The 25278-nt window shown below is 40.0% G+C and overlaps 1 protein-coding gene across 1 annotated transcript in view; it reads left to right on the top strand.

The window, feature by feature from the left end:
* Positions 1 to 392: 392 nt before the first annotated feature.
* LOC130253657 (mucin-5AC-like) overlaps positions 393 to 25278 on the top strand; it is a 63395-nt gene continuing 38509 nt past the window's right edge. Inside the window, exon 1 of the mRNA XM_056492401.1 lies at positions 393 to 936. Coding sequence (XP_056348376.1) covers positions 393 to 936 — 544 coding nt within the window. The remainder of the gene's footprint in view (positions 937 to 25278) is intronic.

The raw sequence follows: 25278 nt of genomic DNA, 5'->3' as shown, positions 1-25278 counted from the left end.
AAGTCACTGAATCCCTAGAAGGGGTTACTTGAGGTCATTTGGAATTAATTGCATTTTGGGGAGCCCAAATCATGGTATTCCATCTCTCCAGAGTGTGGGTAGTGGCTGGAGAGACTTGAAAAGGTTTTTTCCCAGGAAGTGGCCAAAGCTGTGAAGCACTTCTCTGTCACAAGATGACTCTCATCTCTCCATCAGTTCTGAAGAAATACTGAATTCCATTTGATAAGGTGACACAGGAAGCTGGAGAGTCCATGATAACCTTTCCTTGTATCTCTCATGCTGCTTTAATCATGCCTTTAACTGTGCTGGATCTACCAATTCTGCTCCTCTTCAGTGGATGGAGTGTGGGAAGCAGTCTGTTCTCATGGCAGAAGGACATAGTGAAGATCTCCATGGATGTGTTTGGGAGGAAGCAGCAGCAGCCAGAGCTTTACAAGCTTTGGAAAGCTGGGAAGGACCTGACTGTCACTGACCAGGCTCTTCCAACCCCAGAGGCAGCAGAGCTCCTTAAAGGGGATCTCATGCCAAAAGTCAAGAATGGGAAACTTGTGCTGAGGAGATGGAAGCAGAAGAGATGTGTGAAGGGGAGGTGGATGGGGATGGGACAAAAAGCATCCCCAAGCACTGCACAGGAGCAAAGGGTCTGCCTGGAAGTGCCTCAGGAGGTGAGGGAGAGTGAGGCCTTCCCTAAGGAGGAGCTGAGCTCCACACAGTGTGGAGAGAATGTGGCAGAGCCTCATGAGAGACCCAAGAGTGAATCTGTGCAGCAAGGTGAGCAAACACCCAAACTTCCAGATCGTGTGGGCTCAGCCACATCTGAAGGACTGAAAATGGTGAAGCTTGAGGAGGAAGAAGCCCCAGACTTACATCCAGACATACAGGACTGGACACACCTGCACATCCCCTCCAGCCTGGAGACTGAGTGGAGATTAAGTGGTGGGACAGTGATCCTCTGCAGGCCAAGGGGAAAGGACCATTCCAGGTCCTGCTGCCCACCCTCACAGCTGCTGGCAAAGGACCCTGCATTCACTACTCCAGAGTTAAGGAACCTTCTCCTCCTGAAGCAACTGCAAAAACAGAGACTGATGCAGAAGAAAACATGCTTTAAATAATTCCTCATCTGTGCCTAAAGAACTGTTCAGGATAATTATTATTTTTCTTTGCAAAACACCCGACTGTTCAGGACACTACTGCTGTTAGATATTTATTACTGTTCATTATTGTTTATTGTTATTATTGTTATTGTTAGTTAATTACTGCTAGATACTTGTCTATTATTAGATATTTACTGTTAGATATGTACTGTTATTAGATACTTATCCATTGTTAGATATTTATTTACTGTTAGATATTTATCTGTTGTTAGTTACTGTGGTTAGATACTTATCTATTATTAAATAACTATTGTTAGTAGATATTTAGAATAGAGACTTGGCAAGGTAAAGACCTTGTCAAGCCTCTAAAGGGGGGAAATGATGCCTTGGGCTTGAGCTTTTATATTTTTCAGATTCTCTGCTGCTTGGTGTGTAACTGTGGAACTTTGTGTTAGGTGTTAGTAAGTTCACAGGGTGAACACTTCACAGGGTGGTTGAACAAAGCAATCCCTTCCCAGTTAGAGAATCAAGGACACCCTTACCCAAAACCCATCAACAATGACAAGGGAAAGGGGTTGAGACTTCATGGCCTGGGGCTGTGCTTGGACAGTTGACCCCAGTGTGTGGATGAGCCAAAACTTAAAAAGGTGTAAAAACTCCTGACTGGGATCCAGCCTGGATTTGATTTGGGTGCACCCCAGCCAGGCTCCTGCACTGCCCAAGGTGATTACTTTCAATAAATTCCTATTTTATCCCTTTTGCTCTGACTGGTGTCTGTTCCAGGTCAGCCCTGCCAGGCACGAGTTCAGTCCCTGAGAGGGTTTACTTGAGGTCATTTGGAGTTACCTGAGGTTATTAGGGTTGAACAGGAAAGCCCAGTGAGCACAGAGATGCTGCCTTTGGCTTTTGCTGTCCATCCCACCCAGCCAGACCTGCAGGGACAGCAGCCAGGACAGATGGACATGGGTGCACCCCTCACACTGGGTCAAGGCCTCTGAACCCCCCAGTTTTGGAGTTCTGGGCTGGAAGGAAAGGATGGGAGACCTGGGCTGGCAGCAGCCACAGCCACAGCCCTGTGATGCTGAATGGACTCCTCTGAACTGTTCTTGTCTCTACTCTCTGTAGTTACCTGCCACACCTGGTACAGGGATCACTGTGGAAAAGTTGGGAAGGGGAGTTTCAAATGTTCCAGGTTGTTAAAAGGGGTTGAGTTAATAAGAACTAGGGTTTGTAAAGTTGAGAAATAAGAAGAGGAGAGGTTGAGAAGAAAGCTGATGTCTTTATAAGGAATTTGCTGGGTGAAGGTGTGGGTATTGATGTGTTTGAAATGGGTCCCAGTGTCTCTGCTGGCTTTGGGCAGCAGGTTTGTTGCAGAGCCTGGCTCCTGACACAGACAAGGGACTGCACAGCCTGAGGTTCTGAGCTTTGGGGTATCACAGCAGGTTCAAGGGGGGAATTTGTGGTAGGAGGTTGGGGAAGGCTGTGCCTTCCCAGTGCCTCAGCAATGGGGAAAGGAAGAGGGAACATGTGGCTGGGAGTTCAGGATAAAAGGAGGCTGCACCCTCTGAAACCTGGAGGGAGAAAACCCCACAGGTGTGTGTCCTGGTGGAGTCTGTGCCTCTATTCAAATGAAGTTGAAGGATTCCTCTGCCTCCTTTTTAGACATGTACCTCTGGCGTTTGTGGAATTTTTGTGGTACCAGCCCCCACAGCTCTGACTGTATATTGTATGATGCCAAGCAACATCTTACAAATAACTGCTTCAGGATCTGTAAACAGTAAAAAAAAGCTGAAGTTTTTTTACTAAACCTTTCTCCTGCACTTTGGATGGCTCACAGAGGTAGTAACAGGATAACAACACAGGCTTCCTGCGGGTGCCCTTCAGCAGCTCAGGCTGCTCTCACACCTGTTTTTCTTTCACAGGACAATAACCACCCCTATACTTCCCCCTTCAGAGGCGAGCGCTGAGTTTTCTGTGAGAATCACCAGCACCACTGTACTTCCTGCTGGCAGAAATCCTGACCTCCCTCCCAGCTTCCTGTTGACATATTGTTAATTTTTTCCATGCCTTGGACTCTTTTGCTTCCCAGTGAGGTGGCACATTGCTCTGTTCCTCCCTTTCCAGCTAACCCACCAGGCTTCCCAATGCAGCACCACTTCTGAATTCATGACCAGGTCAGTGTGTAACAGATTTTCTGGCCTTACCTGCTATGCTAGGAAATTATTATTCTCCTATTCATTCTGCAGAAGGGAAATAATGTCTAAAAAAAAAACCAATTAATTTGCACCTTGTTGGTCCACAACAGCTCCTTGCCCATCATTAACCAACTGAAATGGCAGATTTCCTGCATGTTGCTTCAAGATCATTAGTTGTTTTCCCATACAAAAGAAAGATATCCTCTTTCCTGGAGATCCCTGTGTGTAATAAGTCTATACCACCAGCCACTTCATACACTGAAAGAGAAAAAACTAATACAATGAGAAAGAAGAGAGGGGGAGGCACATGAGAAGACTGAGAGGTGATAATGGCAGGGACAGCAGAGTTTGGTGGCATAAGCAGAAAAGGAAAAACAGAAAGAGAATCAAGGGCACTGACAGACTTCAGTCCTGGCATGGGGAGACAGGAAGCAAGGGGCACATCAGCCAAGGTAAATCATGGAGGCACACCAAACCTGTGGCTGAGAAAGTACTGGAGACCACCCTGCCTTGGAGAAGGAAGGATCTGTCACAGATGCAGTCCCAGTGCTGGGAAAGAGCAAATGGGAGCCTTCAATTCAGAAGGAGGACAGGGAACAGCATGCTTTGGGCATTAAAGACAAAATGAAAGATCTTGGAACAGGACATGGAGTAAATGTAAACCAGAGCACTACATTGGATGTAGTAGAGCACATTTACGTTCTTCCTAAATCTTCCTTTGCACAGGACCTATCTTTGCTCTGAATTGTTGCTGAGACAGATTGGATAATAGCACAAAAGTAAAGCTTCCTAAAAGCTGGGATAAATGATACCACTTATCTTTGTCAAAAACAAATTACCTTTTTTTTTTCAACCATAGATAAATAATAGAGTCAATAAATGATTGGGTGGGAGAAAGTGATTGGCTTGACAGGTCTTTATATATATACACACAATAACCAGCTGTGCTGGTGGAGATGGTTAAAGTTTGTTACACCAACACAGCAACACCAGAGGGCTCTGGGCTCACAGTTTACAGACCTGGATGAACAGGTTTGCTGTCAAAAGGATTTCTTTCCAGACACTTCAAAGTGAGCCACACAACTATTCCTTACTTTCAGATCCTGAGGATGAACTCTGCCCTTAACTTACTCCTGAATCTACAAGCATCCATTCACATAACATAAGAAGATTTGTTTATACATCACTTTTGTTTCTTTTTAATCTGATCATTGTTGGAACACAAATGGGTTGAAGCAGAGAAACAATTCACTTAGAAGTTATTCCAGCTGAAAAAAGCCACCAGCATTCAAAGTCTTAGTGTCTAATTTCAATATTGAATTAATGGGCATTCATATCTTTGCTCTCAACTCAGGTCTCTTGTTATGTAGCTCATTTTTTTCATGGCCAGCTTATTTTTATTCCTTCTTCACACAACATATTAAAACTCTGCAGTGGAAATAACAAATGACTAATAATCACTTTTCAGTTATGTTTTGTAATTATCAGCAACACATAAACTATAACCTGAAATTATATGTCTATTCAGATTCCAGCTTTGAATTCACTTCCAGTAATTCATTTGCCTCTTAAAGCAAGACTGTTTAAACCAAACCTGTTGTTGAAGGACTTAGGGCTGTTTGTGGCACAGCTCAGGAGTTGGGCTGGTAACAGAGAACTCAAGGATGGAAGCAACATTTTATAATAGTAAAAACCAACTCAAAGAAGGAAGCTTTTTACATCTTCAGTAGGTTTTGTTCTAACCATTGCAAAAAAAAATAAAACACTCTAACAAGTCAGATTAAGACAGTGTTTTATAACAGAAAAGGAGACTAGTTCTACTCAAGCATTATTAATGTGATAATAAAACAATTATAAATGCACAGGATGTACCTTTTTTTTGCAGAGGATGCAGTGGTCATGACTGTCAAATTTTCCTTTGCTCCTTACAGCTTATTTCTTGAGCCTCTGATTTCTTTTGACATACATTATAACTCCTATTTATAACTAGAATTTGATAATGAGTAACCAGCAAATGTTTCCACTATTAAAATAATTGGGTTTGGGTTTTCTTAAATAGAGAAACTTATCCTGCCTGCCTCTAACTACTCTCCTCCTATTACAACCATGCATAAAAATAAAATCCCACTTTTGCCTCCTTCTGTTTTAAGAAAACAGAGGCTGTCAGGCAGTCAAAAATGAAACTCTCAAATAGAGTAACTGTGGACATCTCACACTCTTAGTCTCACAAAATAAAAATGTGTAAAGTCTTAGTAGTCAGTCCAGAAACTAAACCATTGCTTCTGCATTTGCACCACCCTAGCTACAAGGATTCACTGGGATTCACTGACTTTAAAAAAAAACAAACCCAAAACAAAACAGACAAAAAACCATCCCCAAAACCAGAGAGGTGTGGGGTCAAAACTGAGCTTTCTCTCATTACTCCATGTCACAGCTACTGAAGCACACAGCTGCCAACTGCAGCACAGCCATAACATCAAAATCTGCAGAAAAGGCATAATAAACACCTTCATGGAATGTCCTCCTGGCACAACAGAACTGAATTTCTTATTCACATTAATTGCTGGTTGCTCTGTATTCTGAAGAATGAGATTATTCCACCTGATGTAGTTTTATCATTTGCTCTACTATCAATGCTTTTGTGCTTTATGACCTCATTCTAATGGTAATTAAGGTCCATTATTCAGATATCTGCTATTTTAAAGGAAATGAGCATTGTAATTGCACTAAATTTGGTCAACTGAAGATAATGCAAAACATCACCTCACATACTTCATGGCAAGGAGTAGTTTTACAGCATTCATAATAAAGAAGCTGTCACAGTACACTTAATCTAACTTTTACATTTAGCAAGGAAGCCATGGGAGCAATGTTATCCATCCTCAGTAATACTGTACAGGATTTTACTGAACAGTATTTCAATAAACAGTATTTCAATCCCAGCTGAGATTCCATCATAAGTAAATTTTCAACCTAATCAATTTTTAGATTTCCAACATTATCTGGGATTTTAAAAAATAAAGTTTGGTAGTTATTATGTGCTGAGTTTGGCTGGGATAGGGTTGATTATTTTCACAGTAACCAGTATGGGCTATATTCTCCTGTGACACAACTGCACTATAAAATAGATTTAAATTATCAGTCACTTATTTGGCACAAGGAAGGCTTCATCTGATTAAAATATTGTGTGATCTCTGCCACTTCTTAGCTCTCCAGGCTCAGAGTAAACTGCAGAGAAGGGGGAAAGAACAGTTCGAGTCTACTCAACTCCTGCAAACTTCACAAGGCTCATGAGCTCCTCTGCCTCAGTACCAAAGAAGCACTTTCCAGAACCAAAGAAGCAGAATATCTCGTGAAACAGTGACCCTGAGCCACAGGGCCATCAAGGCCAGCCTGCACTTTCCAAGATACACAGAAAAACTTGTCAGCATTACAGTGATGTAAATACAGTGGACATGATACCAGCAGGATCTCAATTTACCTCACAGGAGAATACAAATATTCACAATTACAAATCTCTGACACTTGCAGGAAACTAAAATGGCTTAGAGACTCTTTTTTACAGTTCATCCACCCAAAAGATCTCTGAGCATCCCAGATGCCTCAGCATTACCGTAAGTGAGATACCTCACTACCCAACTGAGGAAGCACATCTGAGGACATACTATGGTTAAAAATTACCAGAGACATAGAGAATTTACCCTACCTTGGTTCACTCACTCTGGTATGATCATGCTGGTGTTATTACATGATTTTTCCAGCACATGTGACAAGATCACCAGGACTTCATATGCTGGAAATTAAACACAAAGCATGAGAATCACAGTCTTTCTTGCATTTATGATAGTGAGGAAAAAGAGGGAGCCATTTTCCTACAGTCAAGTTTATTTCTCTTAGTTGTCAATTCACTTTAGGCTAATTGAGATTACTCTGACCTGTTGATGTGGCCAAGCTAAGGATCCAGAAATAATATGTCCATAATAAAGTCACTCAGTAGCAAATTGCTCCAATCCTGGCAACTATGATTTTTAAAAGCTTGTATAAAAGATATAATTAATGTAACACATTACAAATAATCTCTCATACAATTCAGTCACAAATACCATTAAATAATAAAGAATCTAACCACATTGTGCCTCACACAGCTCTTTGAAAACTCCTTTTACAAGGATTCAGAGTAATCAGTACAGGATGAAACAAATTTACCTGAATATGCCACAACCAGTTCATCCATGCTGTAAGAGCTTTTTGGGAGGGGAGAAAGAGAACAACCACTCTTCTGAGAGCTCTTCCCACTCAAACACCCCCATGGCTATCATAAACTGTTGAAGATGCTGCAAAACATTGGCAGTACAGGAGCTGTGAGAGCAGGAAAAAGAGGTTGTGTCCACCCCAATGTGAGGTGTTGTCTGACTCCAGAGAAAGGGGCTGCCAAGTGGGATTTCTGTCAGCGCACCCCTATGAGAGGGGGCTGGCACCACCCTGTGCCACACATGCAGGGCACTGACTGCTCCAGGGATGGCAATTCACCAGCATCCCCACTTCTCCAGGGGAAACACAGCAAGGTATGTACCGGAAGCATGGTACTCCCTCTTGGGAAACCCCTTCTGAGAGAATGCTCTGCTGCATTTCTGCTACTGGGACAGCAACCAAGATTGTGCCTGAATGGGCTGGAACTTTATTTTTACCTTTCTTAATTCCTTCCTTCTTTTTTCCAGACAGGAATTTGGATCAGAAGAAGCCCATCCTCTACTGCAAACAGGCACTGCAGATGAAATCACAAGTTCTCCACCTCGAAGTACCTTAGTGGAGCGCAGGTTAATCCTCCTCAGTGAGGTAACCTGTTGACTCCTGCCCAAGATTGCATGTGAAGGGTTAAAAAGTGCTGCTGGCACACTGGTCCCAGCACCCCTGAGGGCCCAGGAGGAGTGTCCTGGTCCTGCTGCAGCCCTGGGGTCAGCCCCTCTCAGCCCCTGCACACAGGGCTGAGCAGTGCCCTTGTTCCATCCTGTATCCCCTGTGGCAAAGCACACTCCACACAGTATTTATACAGCTGGTATACACACAATGTTTATACACAGGTGAACAAAGCAAACTGCTCCACCATTCTTCAAAAAGTCAAGTTTCTAAAGTCACTGGGATTTGGTGCAGGTTTATCTTCTTTAAAGGTTAAAAGAGAAGAAAGAGAAAAATATGTGCAGCTGATTTTGAAAGTGGGTTCTTTTTCCAAGCCCTTTGTTTTTATCATCAGGCTTTGCTGGTGTGCCCTGGTTGCCTGGTTGCACTGATTCTGTGTTTTACAGCCACTTGTGTCCTTGCATATGCTCTCCTGGTCTCTGCTGGGAGCACATCCCTGCTCTGTTCACAGGATCTTCAAGCAAACCTGAGGATTCTGTTAGCTCAGATGATGGGTTGATTCAGGACACTACTGGGAAGGCTCAAAGCTGTATTTATTCCTCTCCACAGAGTGTGCCAAACTGTTCTGGCACTGCTGAGAATCTGATGTGTCATAGCAATGAACTCAGGAATCCTGACTGCAAAAGTAATGGCTGTCAAGATCAAACATGTTGCTTACAAGGAAATGACAGAACATACAAAAGGACAGCCTGTTTTCCACCTTACTGAAAGAACAATTCTGTCCCTGCTTGTGTTCCTTGAGGCTATGTCTGTCTTATTTATTCTTTGTTTCATTCTTAATATCTATTGTATCATGTATCTTAATGCATATTTGTACTTATGATTATATTGCCTTGCTTCTGTTACATGATATAGGCTACTGACTTTAAGTCTGATTATTGACATACTACTTTTTAAAGTTGTGAAATACATATTGTAAACTTTTTTTTTTTTTTTTTTAGTTAGAGTGTGTGTTTATATTTAAATTAAATTCATAATCTTTCACTTTTCTGAAGAAATGTCATTGTTAGTCTCCAGGAAATACAAAGAGCTGCTTTCAGAATGGCATAGGAAGTTTCATAGCTGTGCATTGATTTATTCCCTGGTCAGCAGTTACATCGAAGATCATCAGTCTATCTTGCCAGCCTTAGCTTCTATAAAACAAAATAGCAAACAGAGTGTTTTGCTTGAGGCAAGAGGTTATTTTGTTCCTTTCTCCCCAAAGGTTCTGTGTCATCTAGGATGTGACTCAGACACCTCAGCTGTGCTAGGCAATCTGCATTGATATGTATATAAATTCTCACACTGAGAGTACTTTCTGCAGGGATCCCCAAAGGGAAAGTGCAGGTTTGTTGTCTGCTGTTGTTTTTATTTCAAACAGGTTTTTTCCCCTTATTATGAGTGAAGCTACTTGTACCCTTACTGCTCTGAAGTCTATCCAGCCCTCCCTCTTCAAATCAAAGTCAGATGCAATATAAGGTTTATAAGAAGTGGCAATGTTTTATTTATAATTAGAAAAATTAGGCAAGCTTTTTGGCACAGCAGACCTGCAGTCAGCTTAGAGAGTTATTTCCTAGGTATGTCTACCTCAGTAGACATGGTGTAATCCAGCCAAATCCTACTCTCCTAGCCTGTTCAGCTGAAGCCAGAAGACTGGATTTGCACAGCTGGGACAAAATTTGGCCCACAGTCAGCTCCAGAAAAAAACCATTAGCATCACTGACACTTGAAGAAAAATCCTGCATTATTTCAGAAGCATGTTCCAAGTCTGGCTTTCTCCCTCGACTTCTGTTCCACTATAATCACTCTAGACAATCAGTATTGTGACTGTGGGATATGTGAGTTGCTATTTTTTATCTTCCTGTAATGTTACATGTACATTTCACTGCACTGCATGTAAGGCTTATATGCCAACAACCACATAAAACTCTGAATAAGCAGTCAGGATTTCAACTGTGCAAGGGACCTGGGTCTCGAGGGGTTGTTCCCTGCAGAAAAGATTGGTCCCTCTGCTGTTAACATTGGTGTGTTTGGGGCTGTGATGGTTGCTTGTTTTACTGAATCAGGTTTCATGACAGGAATTTTCAGGGTCCTCCACTTTTATCCAAGCATGTCAAGTCATTAGCTGCTGGTAGGGGACAAAGTTCTTCTAACTGGAAAAACTGCTTTGCTCTTGAGTTCTGCAAAGGTTGGGAGTAGCTGTCATTTTATCTCAGATAATAAATCTCCTATTCATTTTGACAAAGGCTTGGGTATTTAACAGCGTCACACAAACTGAATCTATACAGAGCAAACAGTCAGACAGAGACTGCCATTGTGGATGAGTTGTATTACCTTCAGCCTGCCGCCTAAAAATGTCCTTGAAGCATGGTCTTGGCTCTACCCCAACACAATGCACATGCTGACAGATCAGAGCCTTGTAAAATAATTGTTGGTAGATAAAGTAAATCCTCATCAGAAATGTACTCTCTGATGAAAAGATCAATAGAAGTAATCAAGACAGTCTGTTTGGGAGCCGTGCAAAGGCTGGAGAAACAGAACAAGGATTAGGAGTTTTAGCTGAAGTGTTTCTGCAAAAATCATGCAGCAGCATAAGTAACATTTCTTTAGAGGAAGGAATGAGTAACAAGGAAATGGCAATCCTAGTCTGTCTACTCTCTTTCCCTCTGTTTTTCTCTTTTTCTTCCTTGTCTGGTGTATTTTTTTAGTAGTTTTCTGATTGCATTTCATTAAGATAATTTCCATTTTATGCCTGTGGGGTACTTGTTCCTAGGTGTCAACTCAGCCACATTCTTGAGAATTTATAAAACTCTAAACTCATGAATAGCCGTGTTGGAACAACTGGGATTACTGAAATCTGTAAAGTCAGGGTCTATTTTAAACCCGATTCCATTCCACATATTTGTTCAGAAAGGTAATTTAAGAACATAGGCTTTTCAGAATAAACTAACTGCATGCTTTGGCATTAGCTTTACCCCAGCAGCTAAGAACTCCACTCACACGGACCAGGATTTTCCTGTGCTAGGTACCATAATATCCTATGCTCGACCAATTCTTTGAAATATGCACGTGCATGCTTTGCCAAACAAGAGTAGAGTTTAATTTTGTTCACATCTCTCCACATTGTCCTATTTTTATTTATTCAGATATTTATTAAGCCCTGGTGGTGCTTGTAGAAGAAGAGCATAGAATTACTCTCTGCTCTACTGTACAAACAAGAAACATGAGAATTCTTAGAGATAAAAGGTAACATAAAGACACGGAAGAGAGGAGAGAGGGAGCAGTAATAAGCATCTAATGTTACCTGTGCTGTTTATGGAGCTTAAAGGAAACAGATCACTGCTTGAAACCAGGATTTTGCTAGTTATTTCTGTAGTGTGCTCCCTGTTCTGCTAGTTTTCAGACAGTAGTCACGGTTTTCATGGAGTGAACAGTAGTCATCAAACAGAGGGAGGGATCAAAGTTGACCAGTGACAGAAACTTTTCTTAAACTCCAGCAAGCAATGTCATCTAAAGGAGACTCTGAGACACAAGGATGTCCGTGCACCACCTCCAAGACAAATAAAATTCAGAAGCATGACGTCCTTTTCATGGCTTGCCCAGAACAGCACAGAAAGGAATTCTTTATACCAAGTTGTTTAACTCTTTTAGTCACAAAGGCCAGCCAGTATCTTTAGTTATGTTTGATTTATTTTGTCTCCAGGATCTGGAGGTCAAATAGTCATCTATCTAATTTACTTTTTCATTTGCTACCTCACACACCATCTCAGCTTCCTCACTCATCCACATGTACCCACTTCCCTCTGACATCTTTCTGCATTCTGCCTCCTCACTCATCCATTCCAGCTGTTCTCCCTGTATGATCCCCAAGGCCCACATTCTTCTTCTCCCCTCTCTCCCTGGCAGTGCTGCACTTTCCACCTCCCCTTTGCTTCTCTAAGAAAAAGCTGACACACTCTTAATCCAGTAACAGCAAAGGCCAAATCAAAAAGGTGCAGTGAAAACTCATGTGCTAGCAACAGCTGAGCTGCAACAGAAAGTCATGAAGAGCATGAAATTGGTAAGTCTTAAAGAACTTTTAAAGCAAGTTAAGTCTTCTAAGTTCCATTTTGTTTGCTTCTCCTCTACTGACTGAAACCATGATCCACATGCCCTTGATAACAACAAACAAAACGATAACAACAACAAAACCAACAAGAAATCCATAGAGACAGTGCTCTCAAAGGATTCACATCAAGCTCCCCTGAGCCAAACATTTGTGCAGCATTCAAGGGTATTCATCAGAATTATCACTTTGTGCCTGCTCAGCTCTTTCCTTGACATTCTGTTGGCCACAGCCACAGATGGGGTTTTGGTTTGGATGGACATTTTCTCTCATGTACTTGTGCACATGCTTATACTAAATGATCAGGGTGAAAGGAGTTCTTATCTGGATAAAACCAACATCAACTTACTTACCATTCTTGTCTTACATTAGTGTTGGGGTAAAAAAAAAACCTTCAAACTTATTAGCAAAGCAAACATGTTTATCAGAAGGGTTTGATTCTGTTTCCCAGTGTCTAGTTTACTTTCCTGCTGAATTACAGAAAGGTTAAGAGTTTGATTTGGCATCCATTAAATGCTTTACCACACAATGGAAATACCAGGATCTCTCTGAGCTAAATGTAACACCCTAGGGTGGCATCAGCAGTGGTATGAACAACTTGATTTCTGGTCAGTTCTAATAGAAAAGTGTTTGGTTTCCAAGTTTAGTTGACAAAGCATGATTTTCAAACATAAGCAAGTCCCCACCAAATTACATGATGATGCAATTTGTTAAATGATATATCAAGCAACTTATTCTCTTTCTGCATTCTCACTGATGTATTTCCACCTCCTCCTTCAAGGCGCTAGTGGATCAAAAGTCTATAAAGTGTCAACTAAAGAAATAAGGTTTTTAGAAAAGAAATTTTAAGAAATTAAAATTTTGACAAAGCCCTAGCAGTTGGAAAGAGGGTCTTTGCATGAAAAATCTTGTGTAATCTCATCTGGCAGTGCTATGAAGTGAAGAGCAAATAAAAAATGGAGTCAGTTATGTTCAAGCCAATGTATAGCTGCTTGTTCAAGATACTAACTCATAGCAGTGGATGTGCAATCATTCAGCTGCTGTGATTATACCTTGCATTATGCACCACCTTGGGATAGGAAGCACTTTGCCCACTTAGTAAGGCAGCATGAGAAAGGATACAATCATTATCAAAGTATACATTATTAAAGGATTAATAAAATTTATATAAGCTTCCATAGAAGTCTCATCATTGATTTCAGTGAGAGGTAAATAATGTTCTACATATATTAAATTCTTACCCAGCTCTGAAAAATAGAGGATAGAAGAGAGCTAGGAATAAGGTTAATCACTAAAGTACAACTGCAAATTCTTATGTTTTAGCAAATTAGCATAATTTAAGAAAACGTATAAATTTGCCTAGAACTTTTTCATGACTTTCATTATCTGGATTTCTGGACCACAGGAAAAAATACCCAAAACCAGTTCTTCTCCCAGGGCATTCTTCATTAAAGCAATTCAGATAATCTTCCTGCCTGTAAGCCCATAGGAATAACTTTCCCACATAAATTTTCAATGGCCTTTGAATAAAACGTGGTCTGAGGAAAATTATTTTTAAAATAAATTTTTGTATAGAACTGACTAATTCACATGCATAAATATACTTATGTTCCTTTCACTTTATGAGTAAATATTAGCTGGAATAGTGACTAATTAGAGGGTACGCCCAAAAGAACAACCATGAGAGTTTCTTGACATTCTATTCAATTCTCTTTGATTTCAAAATATAACATGCCAAAGGGTTTGCTCCATTCAGAACTTTCATATGGGTTTGATCCACAAATACCCTAGTAAATAATTCTAGAGCCAGATATCTTTTGGGGTACAGCTAATGTCTCTTATGTACAGAATGAGCTCACTCAGTTCTTTCATGACTGGTCAAACTGGAAATTCTTTCCCAAAGTATTACTTGTCTTTGATCTTGATATGTGCAAGATTTTGTTAGGAAATAAGTAGCACTAAATGGAAAAACCACTGGAATGTCTAGATGTGTATACAGCAAGGTCTGAGGTTGAGACCACCTTACCCTTCACAATTAAGTTGGGTTTATTTTAATCCAAGATTATGCTCTGTTACATGAAAGAATCTCAAGAGGTGAAGCACAAAAGGTGAAACATTTTCTCTTTCATGAGTCAAACAAGAGAGCATTAGTTACTTTGCTCAGACTAGGACAACATCAAAGGCACCTTAATTTGCTCTTAGTGGCAAGGTATAATGAAGTCACTGCAGGCAGAAGAGTCCATTCCTACCCTCAGCACACCAGAATAGGGAGAAAGGGGTTTGCATTTAAAATTACCATTTTTCAATAATTAGGTTTTTTACTCTAGGAGCAACCAGTATTGGTTTCCTGTCAGAATAGGATGTAAATGTAAAATTTGTTAGTTTCTTCTTGCGACATTTATAATAAAAATATTTAGCCAGGGATAGAGATGGAAATCAGGCAGACAGAGAAATTTTGCACATTGGTATTCTACGTCATGAAGCTGACAGCAAATCCAAGGACTCCTGACTCTCAGTAGACTGCCATATCCACCTCTGTGGAGACAAAAGTCTGACCTGATTCCTGCTAGAGATCACATCATTACTCTGATTCTGAATTAGAGCAAATTCATTTTGATACTTTTTCTGTTAACATTTCTTGCATTATACATCAAGATTCTTATTGTAAATTGTGTCCTATCCACATCCAGACTCAGACTTAAACAGAAATGCCCAGTTTTTGTTTCCTAAGTATTTCAATTGAGTTGCAAGTGGTTTGAAACAGTTTAACTGTTTTACCTACCCCATCAAGAGTTGTAAAGGATGACAAGTTGCTTTAATCACTTCATCTTAGTGCAAAGCACAGGGTGTATGGATTTAAATATTGTGTTCTACATAGACAATGAGCTACACTATCTCATTGCAGCTATGGGTAGTCTGCAGTATGAGTATGGGATACCCTAACATAATTATGTATAATAATGTAATAAAAAAGATTTGTATCCTCCTTTTTCCATTATGATAGAAGTTTCAAGCACTTCTATATGCAATGCAGTGAAATAAGCTACCTTGATATTACTCATTATTTAGATGCTCAAAAAAAATAGAGTTAAGAGGTTTAAATTCTTATTTCAGCTACAATAAACTGACTGCCTGAGATCCATCAATATTCTGCTTTGACTGGGCCTAAATAGCATATTCAGAATGGCAATTAATTTAAACCAAGTGTGAGTTGTTCTGCATGTTCTTTCTGTTTGTAAAGAACAATACTTAAAATTGCAGCTCACCTCAGCACTAAAATAATAAGAGCAATCAGTACAGATCTATTGCTCTGGAAACCTCTTGTTGCAACTAAAATTAGTCAAGCAGTGCAGTCAAAAAAACACCAAGATTTTCACTTTGATTTGTGTCCTGTCCATGTTCATACACTGACATAGGCAGAAATAACCAGATTTTGTTTACTAAGTACTTTAAGTGAGTTGGAAGTGGTTTGAAAATCAGTTCAACTGCTTTATTTATCCCAGCAGTGTCAGGCAGCAGTTTGCTGTAATTCTTGTTTGGTCTTAAAATAAAGGGTGATGCCATGATCTGTGGAAAGCAGAAGTTTGCTTACCCCTTTTCCTGCTTTGCCCCTCTTATTCTGTTTGCTGACTGCAGAACATCCTCAGAGAGCAGGTGGTGTACCCAGCTCCAGGCTGGGCTCTCTTCTCAGTGTCTGGTAGCTACCAGTGTTTTAACAGATAAAACAAGGAAAGCATTTTAACAGAGCAGTACAGTCACAGCACAAGGGTCACAGTCGCTCTCCTTCATGGAAGTGGCAGCTCTTTGATGTCTTATATACATGACAATGCCTAGGGATTTGGAAAATCCTACTTTTAGGAAGCATTTGATGCAAGATGACTATATATAAGAAAAGGAATTAAACTAGAACACTGATTCCCTGTTCCTGAACAGGCAGAAGCACATTTAACAATCTCATGGTGACTTTTAACAATTGAAGAGGATCTCTGAAATTTAAATAGAAATGAGTTAGGAAAACAAAGATGGAAACAGAATTAGTAGTAAAAGGCTAGTACTGCAGCATTTAGATGTGTTATGAGTACTTGTATGAAGATCTAGAAGCTCCCACCAAAAATTTCAAGCCACAAATATGTCATCTGTAAAACATGATTTTAAGTTCATGTACCCAAGAATTTGGAGGAACAATAAATCATAAACTACATATAATTTTTTTTGCAAAACTATAGAAAATAATAAACTCACAATGGATAATCTTGCACAAAAGGGTGATGAAATTTTGGAGCCAGGACATCCACTGACAAGAAGATCCAGAATGATAAGCTTGGCTCCTCAGACAGAAGTTCTGAGCTGACTAAACTCAGTCAGCACTGCAGTTAAGAATTAAACTTAGAGCCTGAACCTCTCATGCAATCTTCAGACTGAATTAAAAGTTACCTGCCCATATGGGCACAATCTTAGTCTGTCAAGCTTTGAGGATATCTGCAGCACTGATGAGCATGCTCAAATCTGAACAGTTTTACAAAGAACATGTGCAGAAGTGACTCATCAAGTGTCACTGAGAAAGCCTCACAAGGACAAGTACACCAAAATGTGTTTGACAGCAAATTCTGAAATAGGCAAAGAAATGCAAGCTGTATTTAAGTCTCTCACCAAGGATTCAAAAGTCAGAATTGTCTCATGTATGTCATTAATATACAACAGAATAAGCATTTTATGAAATAAAGAAAAGATGCACAGGCAAGGCAAACCCAAATAGTGCCAAATAGATAAAATGCCAACCAGATCACAAAGCATTGGTGGTGATACTAGTCCAGAAGGGTGTAGTCAGCACTGTGCAGAAGAGGAAAACAAAGCTGAAATCCAGCCAGATGAACCAAGTGAGACTATAAATATCATCCTAACACTGTAAGAACCAAGCAAATACTGAAGGTGAAAAACCCAGCAGCTTTCATGCAACAGATATGCATGATATACAATGGAAAAGTTGTGCTTTCAGCTGAATTAAGGGCCCTGTTGTGCTGGGTTGACAGTGGCTGTGTGCCATGTGCCCATCTCTCCCCCAGTGTGGGCTCCTCTCCACGTGCTCAGGACCTGCCAGGAGCCTCCTCCAGCACAGGTTTCCCTCAGGGCCACAGCCTTCCTTGGACACCTGCCCTGGTGTGGGGTCCTCCATGGGCTGCAGGTGGATCTCTGCTCCTCCATGGACCTCCATGGGCTGCAGGGCACACCCTGGGCTGCAGGGGAATCTCAGCACCTGGAACACTTTCTCCTCCTCCTTCTGCACTGACCTTGGTGCCTGCAGGGCTGTTTCACATATCCTCACTCTTCTGGCTGCAATGCTTCTGTGGAGTCATTTATTTCCACTTCCTACATACATTGTCCCACCAGAGTCATTAGCACCATCACTGACAGGCTCAGTTTTGGCCAGAGGCAGGTCCCTCTTGGAGTTCTATGCCTCTCTTGGCTCTATGGAAAGTGGGGAAAGTCAACCCTATAGTCCCTCTGCTATGAAAACCTTGCCACACAAAACCAATACAACAATGAACTTAAGGACATTCAGTATGTCCTTAAATAAATGTGGTAAAAGTGATTCACCACATCTCTGGGCAGAGAATGCATCAAGAGTAGCCCTGAGGAGACTTGGGGAGTTGGCAGATGAGAAGCTTGACATGCCAGATATCAAACCAATGGCATCCTGGGCTCTGTTAAAAGCAGTGTGGCCAGCACGTCAAGGGAGGGAATTCATCTGGAGCACTACACCCATCTCGAGCGAAGAAGAACATGGACCTGTTGGAATGAGTCAAGAGAAGGGCTACAAAGATGATCAGAGAGTTGGAGCACCTCTCCTGTCAGGAAAGACTGAGATGGTTGTTCAGCCTGGAAAAGAGAAGCCTCTGGAGAGACCTTAGAGAAACTTTTCAGTCTCTAAAATTGGCTTACAAGAAAGCTGGAGGGGAACTTTTACCAGGGCAGAAAGAGATAGGAGAAGGGGGAATGGCTTCAAACTGAAAGAGGACAGATTTAGATTAGATATTGGGAAGAAATTCTTTACCATGAGGGTGGTGAAACACTGGAGCTGGTTGATGAGAGAATCTGTGGACCTGCCATCCCTGTAAGTGTTCAGACCAGGCTGATGGGGCTTTGAGCAGCCTGGCCTGGTGGAAGGTGTCCCACAGCAGGGGTTGGGACTGGACAGTCTGTAACATAACCACACACTTCAGGTGTCATTCTGTAATTAAGGAACATTGACTAATACTGCTGACAACTGAGGCAAGTTACTTCATTACTTCTAACCTTCACTGCTCTTAGCTCTCACTTTTTTTTCCCATTTAGACAATCTAATCTTCATAGAAAGTTTTCTTCCACATTCCACTGTACCTTGCATAACCAGTTCTAAAATGACTGTAACAATGAAAAAAAAAAAAAAAAAGTGATAACAGTATATAACACAGAGCTCATCTGCCATTCACTGTTAGGGCTTAATTCTCTCTCCACACAATTTTCAGCCTTGTTTTCTCTGGAGAAGCCTTTATGAGATTTCTCAAGTTGTGTGACATGTTATACTAAAAAACCCAGAGTCTATAATTTATTCTAGGGAAAAGGAGCCCATGGCCAGAGAGCATCCACCATTTTCTTCCACAGTTGCAGTGCACATATTTATTGTGGGAAAGTTAACAGGCCATTGAAAGAAAGGGTGGAGAGTGAATCCCTGGGCAGGGCTGGAAAGTAAAACCCTGGGGAGTAACCTGTAGACTGATGGAAGGAAAGAATGACTGAGGCTATCAGACAGGTGAGAAAAGCTTGAGCAGGACAAGCTGAGGAGAGCAACTAAACCCCTACAGAGCTTGGGGAAAGGGTGTGCCGGATCCTCTGCTTAAGTTAATACCAGCCCCGTTGACGTTAATTGCAGGCTGTCCTTACGTACATTACTTCCCACACCACAATAGCTTTTCTCTGACCAATCCAGTCCTTTCCTTTTGCCAGTTGACATGGCAAGCAATGACTTCACAGATATGAGGCACAAAGCCTGGGCACAAGCCCAAACTGGGCACAAAATCCTGGTCCCAACTGTCCCTGATTTATCACATTTGTGAGGAGGTGCAGGTTCTGAATTCTACAGGAACTGTAATTTGAACACAGAAGGCTAATGATTTTGGTTTTCACTAAGAGCCTTACTACTACCACCACCTAAATTCTGAATGCTTACCTTTGCCACCCTCATATTATATGATCTACTTTCAGGCTGTAATTATGATATTTATAGTATATATGATATTGACATTTTATCTGGTGCTTGAAATTCTAGATTAAACCAGTATAATCAATGTCTCATGTTTAGCCCCTACTTCTACGCAAGAAACCATGAAAAAAAGGTAAAATTTGAGATATTATATCTACCCTCAGAATTATTTTATTTACTGTTACAAGAGGTACTTTTAGTGATCAATCCATTGGTACAGATTTTTGATACAAGATCAAAATGAGAGAAGAATACTTGCCAGCCATATCCTTGGCTGTTGCATTTAACCTCCAATGACTTCCAATAACTTTTCAATATCTATCATCTCTAGAGATCTATCCTGAATTAATAGCCATGGGAATTAATACTGAGATGTCAAGGCAAGCTTTGGGTTTTTCACACATTAAAACTGGAAACTTCACACATTAAAACTGAGAAATACAGACAAAAATACAATAAATAAATAAATAAATAATGCCTTCCAACACTTCCCTGAAAATTTCCTCTTGGAAATGAAAGTGCTTTGTTTTAGTGCCAGCCAATACCAAAAACTGTATTCCCTTGGCGTATTCCTGATACAAATTAACTGTAAAAACAACTGCTAAATTTCTCTTATTAAAACACTTCAAAACTTGCTTCTGGGGTTTCTCTCCCCTCATACAACTGCAGGTGAGAACTTGCTCCTCCCTACCTGTGTAAGCTCTTTTCACTGTTTTATCTGGGAAACTGAAAAGTCCTTGAACTACTTTTTTTTTTAATCTACATTAACCACTTGAAGCAATTCTGTGACCAATGAACATGTTTGCTTAAACATTGCTTGTATTTTTTGTGATATTTTCACCTACAGACATAATTCCCCCAGCAATCAGTAAAACATAAAAAAAACCTGATAGCTTTCAAAATTTCATAAACCACCCAACAGAGTGACCTGAATTTCTTCTGTTAATGTTAATTAACCTGTTAATGTTATTAACAATTTCATCCACTCCTTGGGTTGGAGAGGGAGGCTGTAAAGTTGAATGAGCTGAACACTGGAACATGTCTGAGTGTGCCTAGAGATCAACAATCTCAGTCTGAGCAGTAGCAATCATGACAACTCCAGAACATGAAAAGGTTGGAGCAAAATTCCTGGGCAGTATCTTTTGAAGAACACCTTGGAGTACAACTGGGACAGCCTTCTGAACAACCACTGTGCACTGCTAAATGCTTAGTGGAATAAGATCTTCAAGTCTGACATGCACTGCTTTGGTCACAAAGAGTTATGAGAGTGAAAATTCAACACTATCTTAAAAGAAAGAGGAAATGTTAGATATTAGCACTTTTCTTAGCAGCAATTCCAGTAAAAGAGACAGGACAAAGGAGAAAGCAGCCTTGACCCCAGTGACACTCCTAATCATCCTAAGTATGGACACCTTCATCTTCTTTACCATATGAGTATGAAAAGCATTGATTGCCCCTTCAGGAAGCTCATTCCTTTATCAGTATTCCCTTGCTCTTATACACCCAGTGGAAAACAAGGAACTCTCCCCAAATGTTTCAAAGCAGCATGAGAAGATCCTGACTTTCTGTTATGCCTCCCGTGCAGAGCTGGGTGTAGCTGAGAAGGGAGGCAAGCTCTGCTCCTTCTACCCATCACAAACAGCCTGTTGCTAAAGGCACATGCACCTTGGTTGCTGTAAGCCAAGTTTGTTGGGTGGCTTGTCTAATTGTGTAAGTGAGACCAGAGTATATTTGTTTAATACAGCTAACTGGTCACGTAAACAAAAAATCATTTGCCTTCTCTGTGTACAGATGAATTTATATTCATTATGAGTACTGGCACAGAATAAAACAATGTTCTATGGGCAGGAAATGCAGTATTTTCTTTTCTCCTGATTTGCTGAAGCATGAAGATACAGATTTGGAGTGAGTAAACAGCTTACTACTGATTTGGAAGATGTAACTTCATTAAACATCCTGGACATTTTGACAGAGAAGATATCTCATGGAAGGCCAAACTGTTGACTTAAGTACCCCAACATTGCCATAGCAAGCTTCTACCAATTTCAATCCAGAAATCAAATCCAGATAATATTCCATAAAGAGACTATTTTAAATTTATTTTATAGTACTAAATAAGTGAGGCTCTGATCTATTTAGAGTTAAACAGAAGTGGGAATAGGGCCTGAACTGGAAAAAATTGAAAGAAAATGACACCATTCAATTCAATAACACCTGAATGGAATATTGTATTATACTCTCCTATTCTTTTACGGAAATATTTTTAAATGTATAATTGCAGGGTAGGATTTTCATAAGAACCCAAGGGAGTTAGGTTATGGCTGTGATCCCATTTTACAATTAGAACACCCTCCCGAATTTGTATCCTTCCCCTGCTTCAGCAGAAATGATAAACACAAGCAGAGACTGCTGAACTGGCTCTTACAGACATGTAGAAGGTAAAACTGTCCCATTTTACCCAAAGAATGTCCTTTCTGTCTCTCCACACATGCTAGTTTTTGTGGGGGTTTTGGTCCTTACTTCTGAGGCTCCCCACCCTGAATTATATGTCCCAGGTCCCTCTGGCTAAATCCTCCACTGAGCAGCAGCCTTCATTCCATTCTTTATCATAGAGATTTTTTTAATTCATCAGCTACCTGCACTCTGGTAAACTGTGAGAGGCTAAAGCTGAGGGTGAACTGAGGGAAAATGATGTATATGCCAAGTGCTGAACTGGAAATTGATTTTGCCAAACCTAGCAGTTTTAAAGAACAGTTTCACTAACTTTGAATAATTTTGTCCATCTTTTGCTATAATAAAGTAAGATCTATTGACCTAGAAATAGAATAAAAACAGACAGAAATCTGGCCAGAGCAATTCATCCTACCTCCAATGTCAAGCTAAAAAAGATAAACTGACAAGAAGTAGAAATACTATCTGTGCTTATTGTAGCATGCATTTGTTCCTGCTTTTGAAATGATTTCCCAGTAAAACTGCAAAAAGTCAATGTTCAGGGAAAAAAAGGTCTGTTAAACCTTTACTGGCAAGCCTTATACCCTTGATTCATTGCCTGTTTCTCTAATTTGTAGTTCCCATAACTCTGCAGATGTGAACAGAATTAAATAGGAACGATTCTAAAACAATGTCATAATGATCACAGACTGTAATCAATCTTTTTAGTCCTGGAAAGCTGGTGCAAGAAAGGCTGGCTGGCTGAAATTACTCCTGGTGTTTTCTATGAGAAGGCAACACCAGGGAATTGAAAAGTAGATTTCAAGGTTCAAGGCCATCTCTAACAAATGCAGGTGAAACTGGCTGAATCTTTCTCAGATGAATCTCTCTCAGCCTAATGCCTGTCATTGTCACACAGAGAGGTTTCCATGGCATGCACTCAGAATGGCCACCTGAGACTGCAGGACCCTTCAAGGTTATTATTCTGTTCTTTTCACAAGATTAGCTGCCCCAATAAGCATGGAGGGACTTCTTAATGCTGGGGCCCCACATATGAAATATTCCACAAACTTCAGAAATCAGTGGGGTTTTTTTGCCAAGGAGTTCACTGGCATCAATTATAGTACTGAAAAACTTAGAACAGTTACTTGCCATCCATCTGCATAACTGTAAAACAAAACCAAATTAAATTTGTTCCAGGACCTGTTATTTGTGGAGGAGGAGATGTGTTTTATTTGCACCCAAGTTACGTTTCTTTACTAGCTTGAACATTAAAATGTACATACATAAATGTATTTACTCCTCCCAAAATGCAAATACCATTGGCCAGTTTCTGAGGAAGGAAGAGCATCCTCTGTTTACCTGTTCATTAGCTAAAATCCCCCAAACCTCACCTTTCTACACTCTCTGAATCAATCTGGGACTGAAGCCAAAGCCACCTACTATATAAGAGCGACAAAGCACAGATGAACTACGGTCCTGATCAAGTTTAGACCCAACATCCTTGTGCCAAACTCCACTCAAGATGGGGTTTGGCAGGGGGATATTGCTACCAGAATGGGCTTTCCTTTTAGCACTTTGCTGTATCCATCAAATAGGTAAGAAATTTTCTATTTTATTGGGAAAACAAAAAGTACTCTGTTTAGACCTAGTAATATATTTTAAACAACTATACTAATTGATTCATATTAGAGGTGGCTGACAAAATTTCTTTATATATTTTCATTGAATATTAAATGTCTGTCTATTAACTGGACCAATTTAATTTAATATTGCCTCAAATTTCTATATATAACTACATATGGAAAGCAGCCTTGAAGATCAAATCCAAAAAGCTCTTATTCGTGTCTTAAAATGTCAGATTTTTAGTACCCCATATGCCTTAAAAAAGCATTTTATTCCTGTTGTATTTTGTGTTAGAATTCATTATTAATGTTATATCGTTATGAAATCTAAACCACTACATTTTCCAGTCATTAGATGAGCCCACTGGTCAATCCTTTTCAGTATTTTCTCACCTGCTGGGGGTTAATACCATATTTCTCAACATTTCTTGCAACTTCTTTTGCAAAAGAAACCAGGAGGGAAAATTCACATGACAAGGATTTTCAGTAACTAATTATGCAGTAACTAATTTATAATACCCTATACAAAATATTTATATAAATTACAAATATTGAGTGTAAGCAAGACAAGGAGATTTATGTAACACCACAATCCATTATTTTGGATAGGGTTTTTTCACCTGTCAATTTTATATCCATTGGGGCTGGTCTTGGTAGTTTTTATTAATAGGAATAACCCTGTTAAATTGATGGAACCAATCAAATTGGAGCTACTTGCAGAAGTACAAGCTTGACTAGTCAGTTCTGTTCATGTACAGTAATTTTTGGCCTGTCAGCTGACATTTTAAAATCTACAGATTGCCTAGGTAAATTTATCTTTCATATAATTTTCAAAACATTGAGAAGTGCAAATATAATTTAGGGCTGCTTTATAGTTTGCGTAATAAACACTAAAACACTGGCCAGCTGATATATGTTGTACTTGAAAACACAACGGTCTTGTAGAGTATAAACTTGTGTTTGGAGTTATGCAGTGTTGGGCACAAGTGTTTCCAGCCATTCATGGAAAAAGAAAGTTTTTCCTCCTGTGCAGTGCTAATCTGACAAACCGTTTGAAAAATGAGTGGTGATTAGACAGTGTCCAACAAACACCTCTTTATTTGAATCACACCCTGTGGAAAATATTTTCCGATATCTGGACTAAAGAATAATGGTCCTACCCCATGCCATCTCCACAAACATTGTGTGCCTGCCTTTATATTTCGTGTCAAATATTAACTTTGATGACAACAATAATTACCAGCTGGATATAGACTTTGCAGGATGCATCCAGATATTCTTAATAATTAGGTTAGTTCCCAAATGATCAAACAGTAAATTTCTTACAATTGAGAGACTTATTTTTATAATAGTAAACAACATGGCATTGTGTAATTTCTAAACAAACCAATGCAGGTAGAATTTCCTTGGGAATGATGTATTTGCTAAGTAAACAAAAGCTTCTGCTGTTTCCTTGAGAAAAATTAACAGAACAAAATACATATATAGATCTATTTTGCTCTGTTACAAAGGTTCCCACACTAGAATAAACAAACCTTCTATGATTCTATGCCTGCTGAGATTCCTATGGATGTGTAAAAGCAAACTTAGCCTATTATGTAGAGTTAAAGTGGTATTTCTCTCACCTGATCTGTATCAATTTTTTCACCAATTATATTTTCATTAATTATAATCCATATAAATTATAACTATG

The sequence above is a fragment of the Oenanthe melanoleuca genome, chromosome 5 (assembly GCF_029582105.1).
Source record: "Oenanthe melanoleuca isolate GR-GAL-2019-014 chromosome 5, OMel1.0, whole genome shotgun sequence".
Taxonomy (NCBI): domain Eukaryota; kingdom Metazoa; phylum Chordata; class Aves; order Passeriformes; family Muscicapidae; genus Oenanthe; species Oenanthe melanoleuca.
The sequence above is the reverse complement of the archived record's forward strand: the minus strand, read 5'-3'. Positions and strand labels throughout refer to the sequence as shown.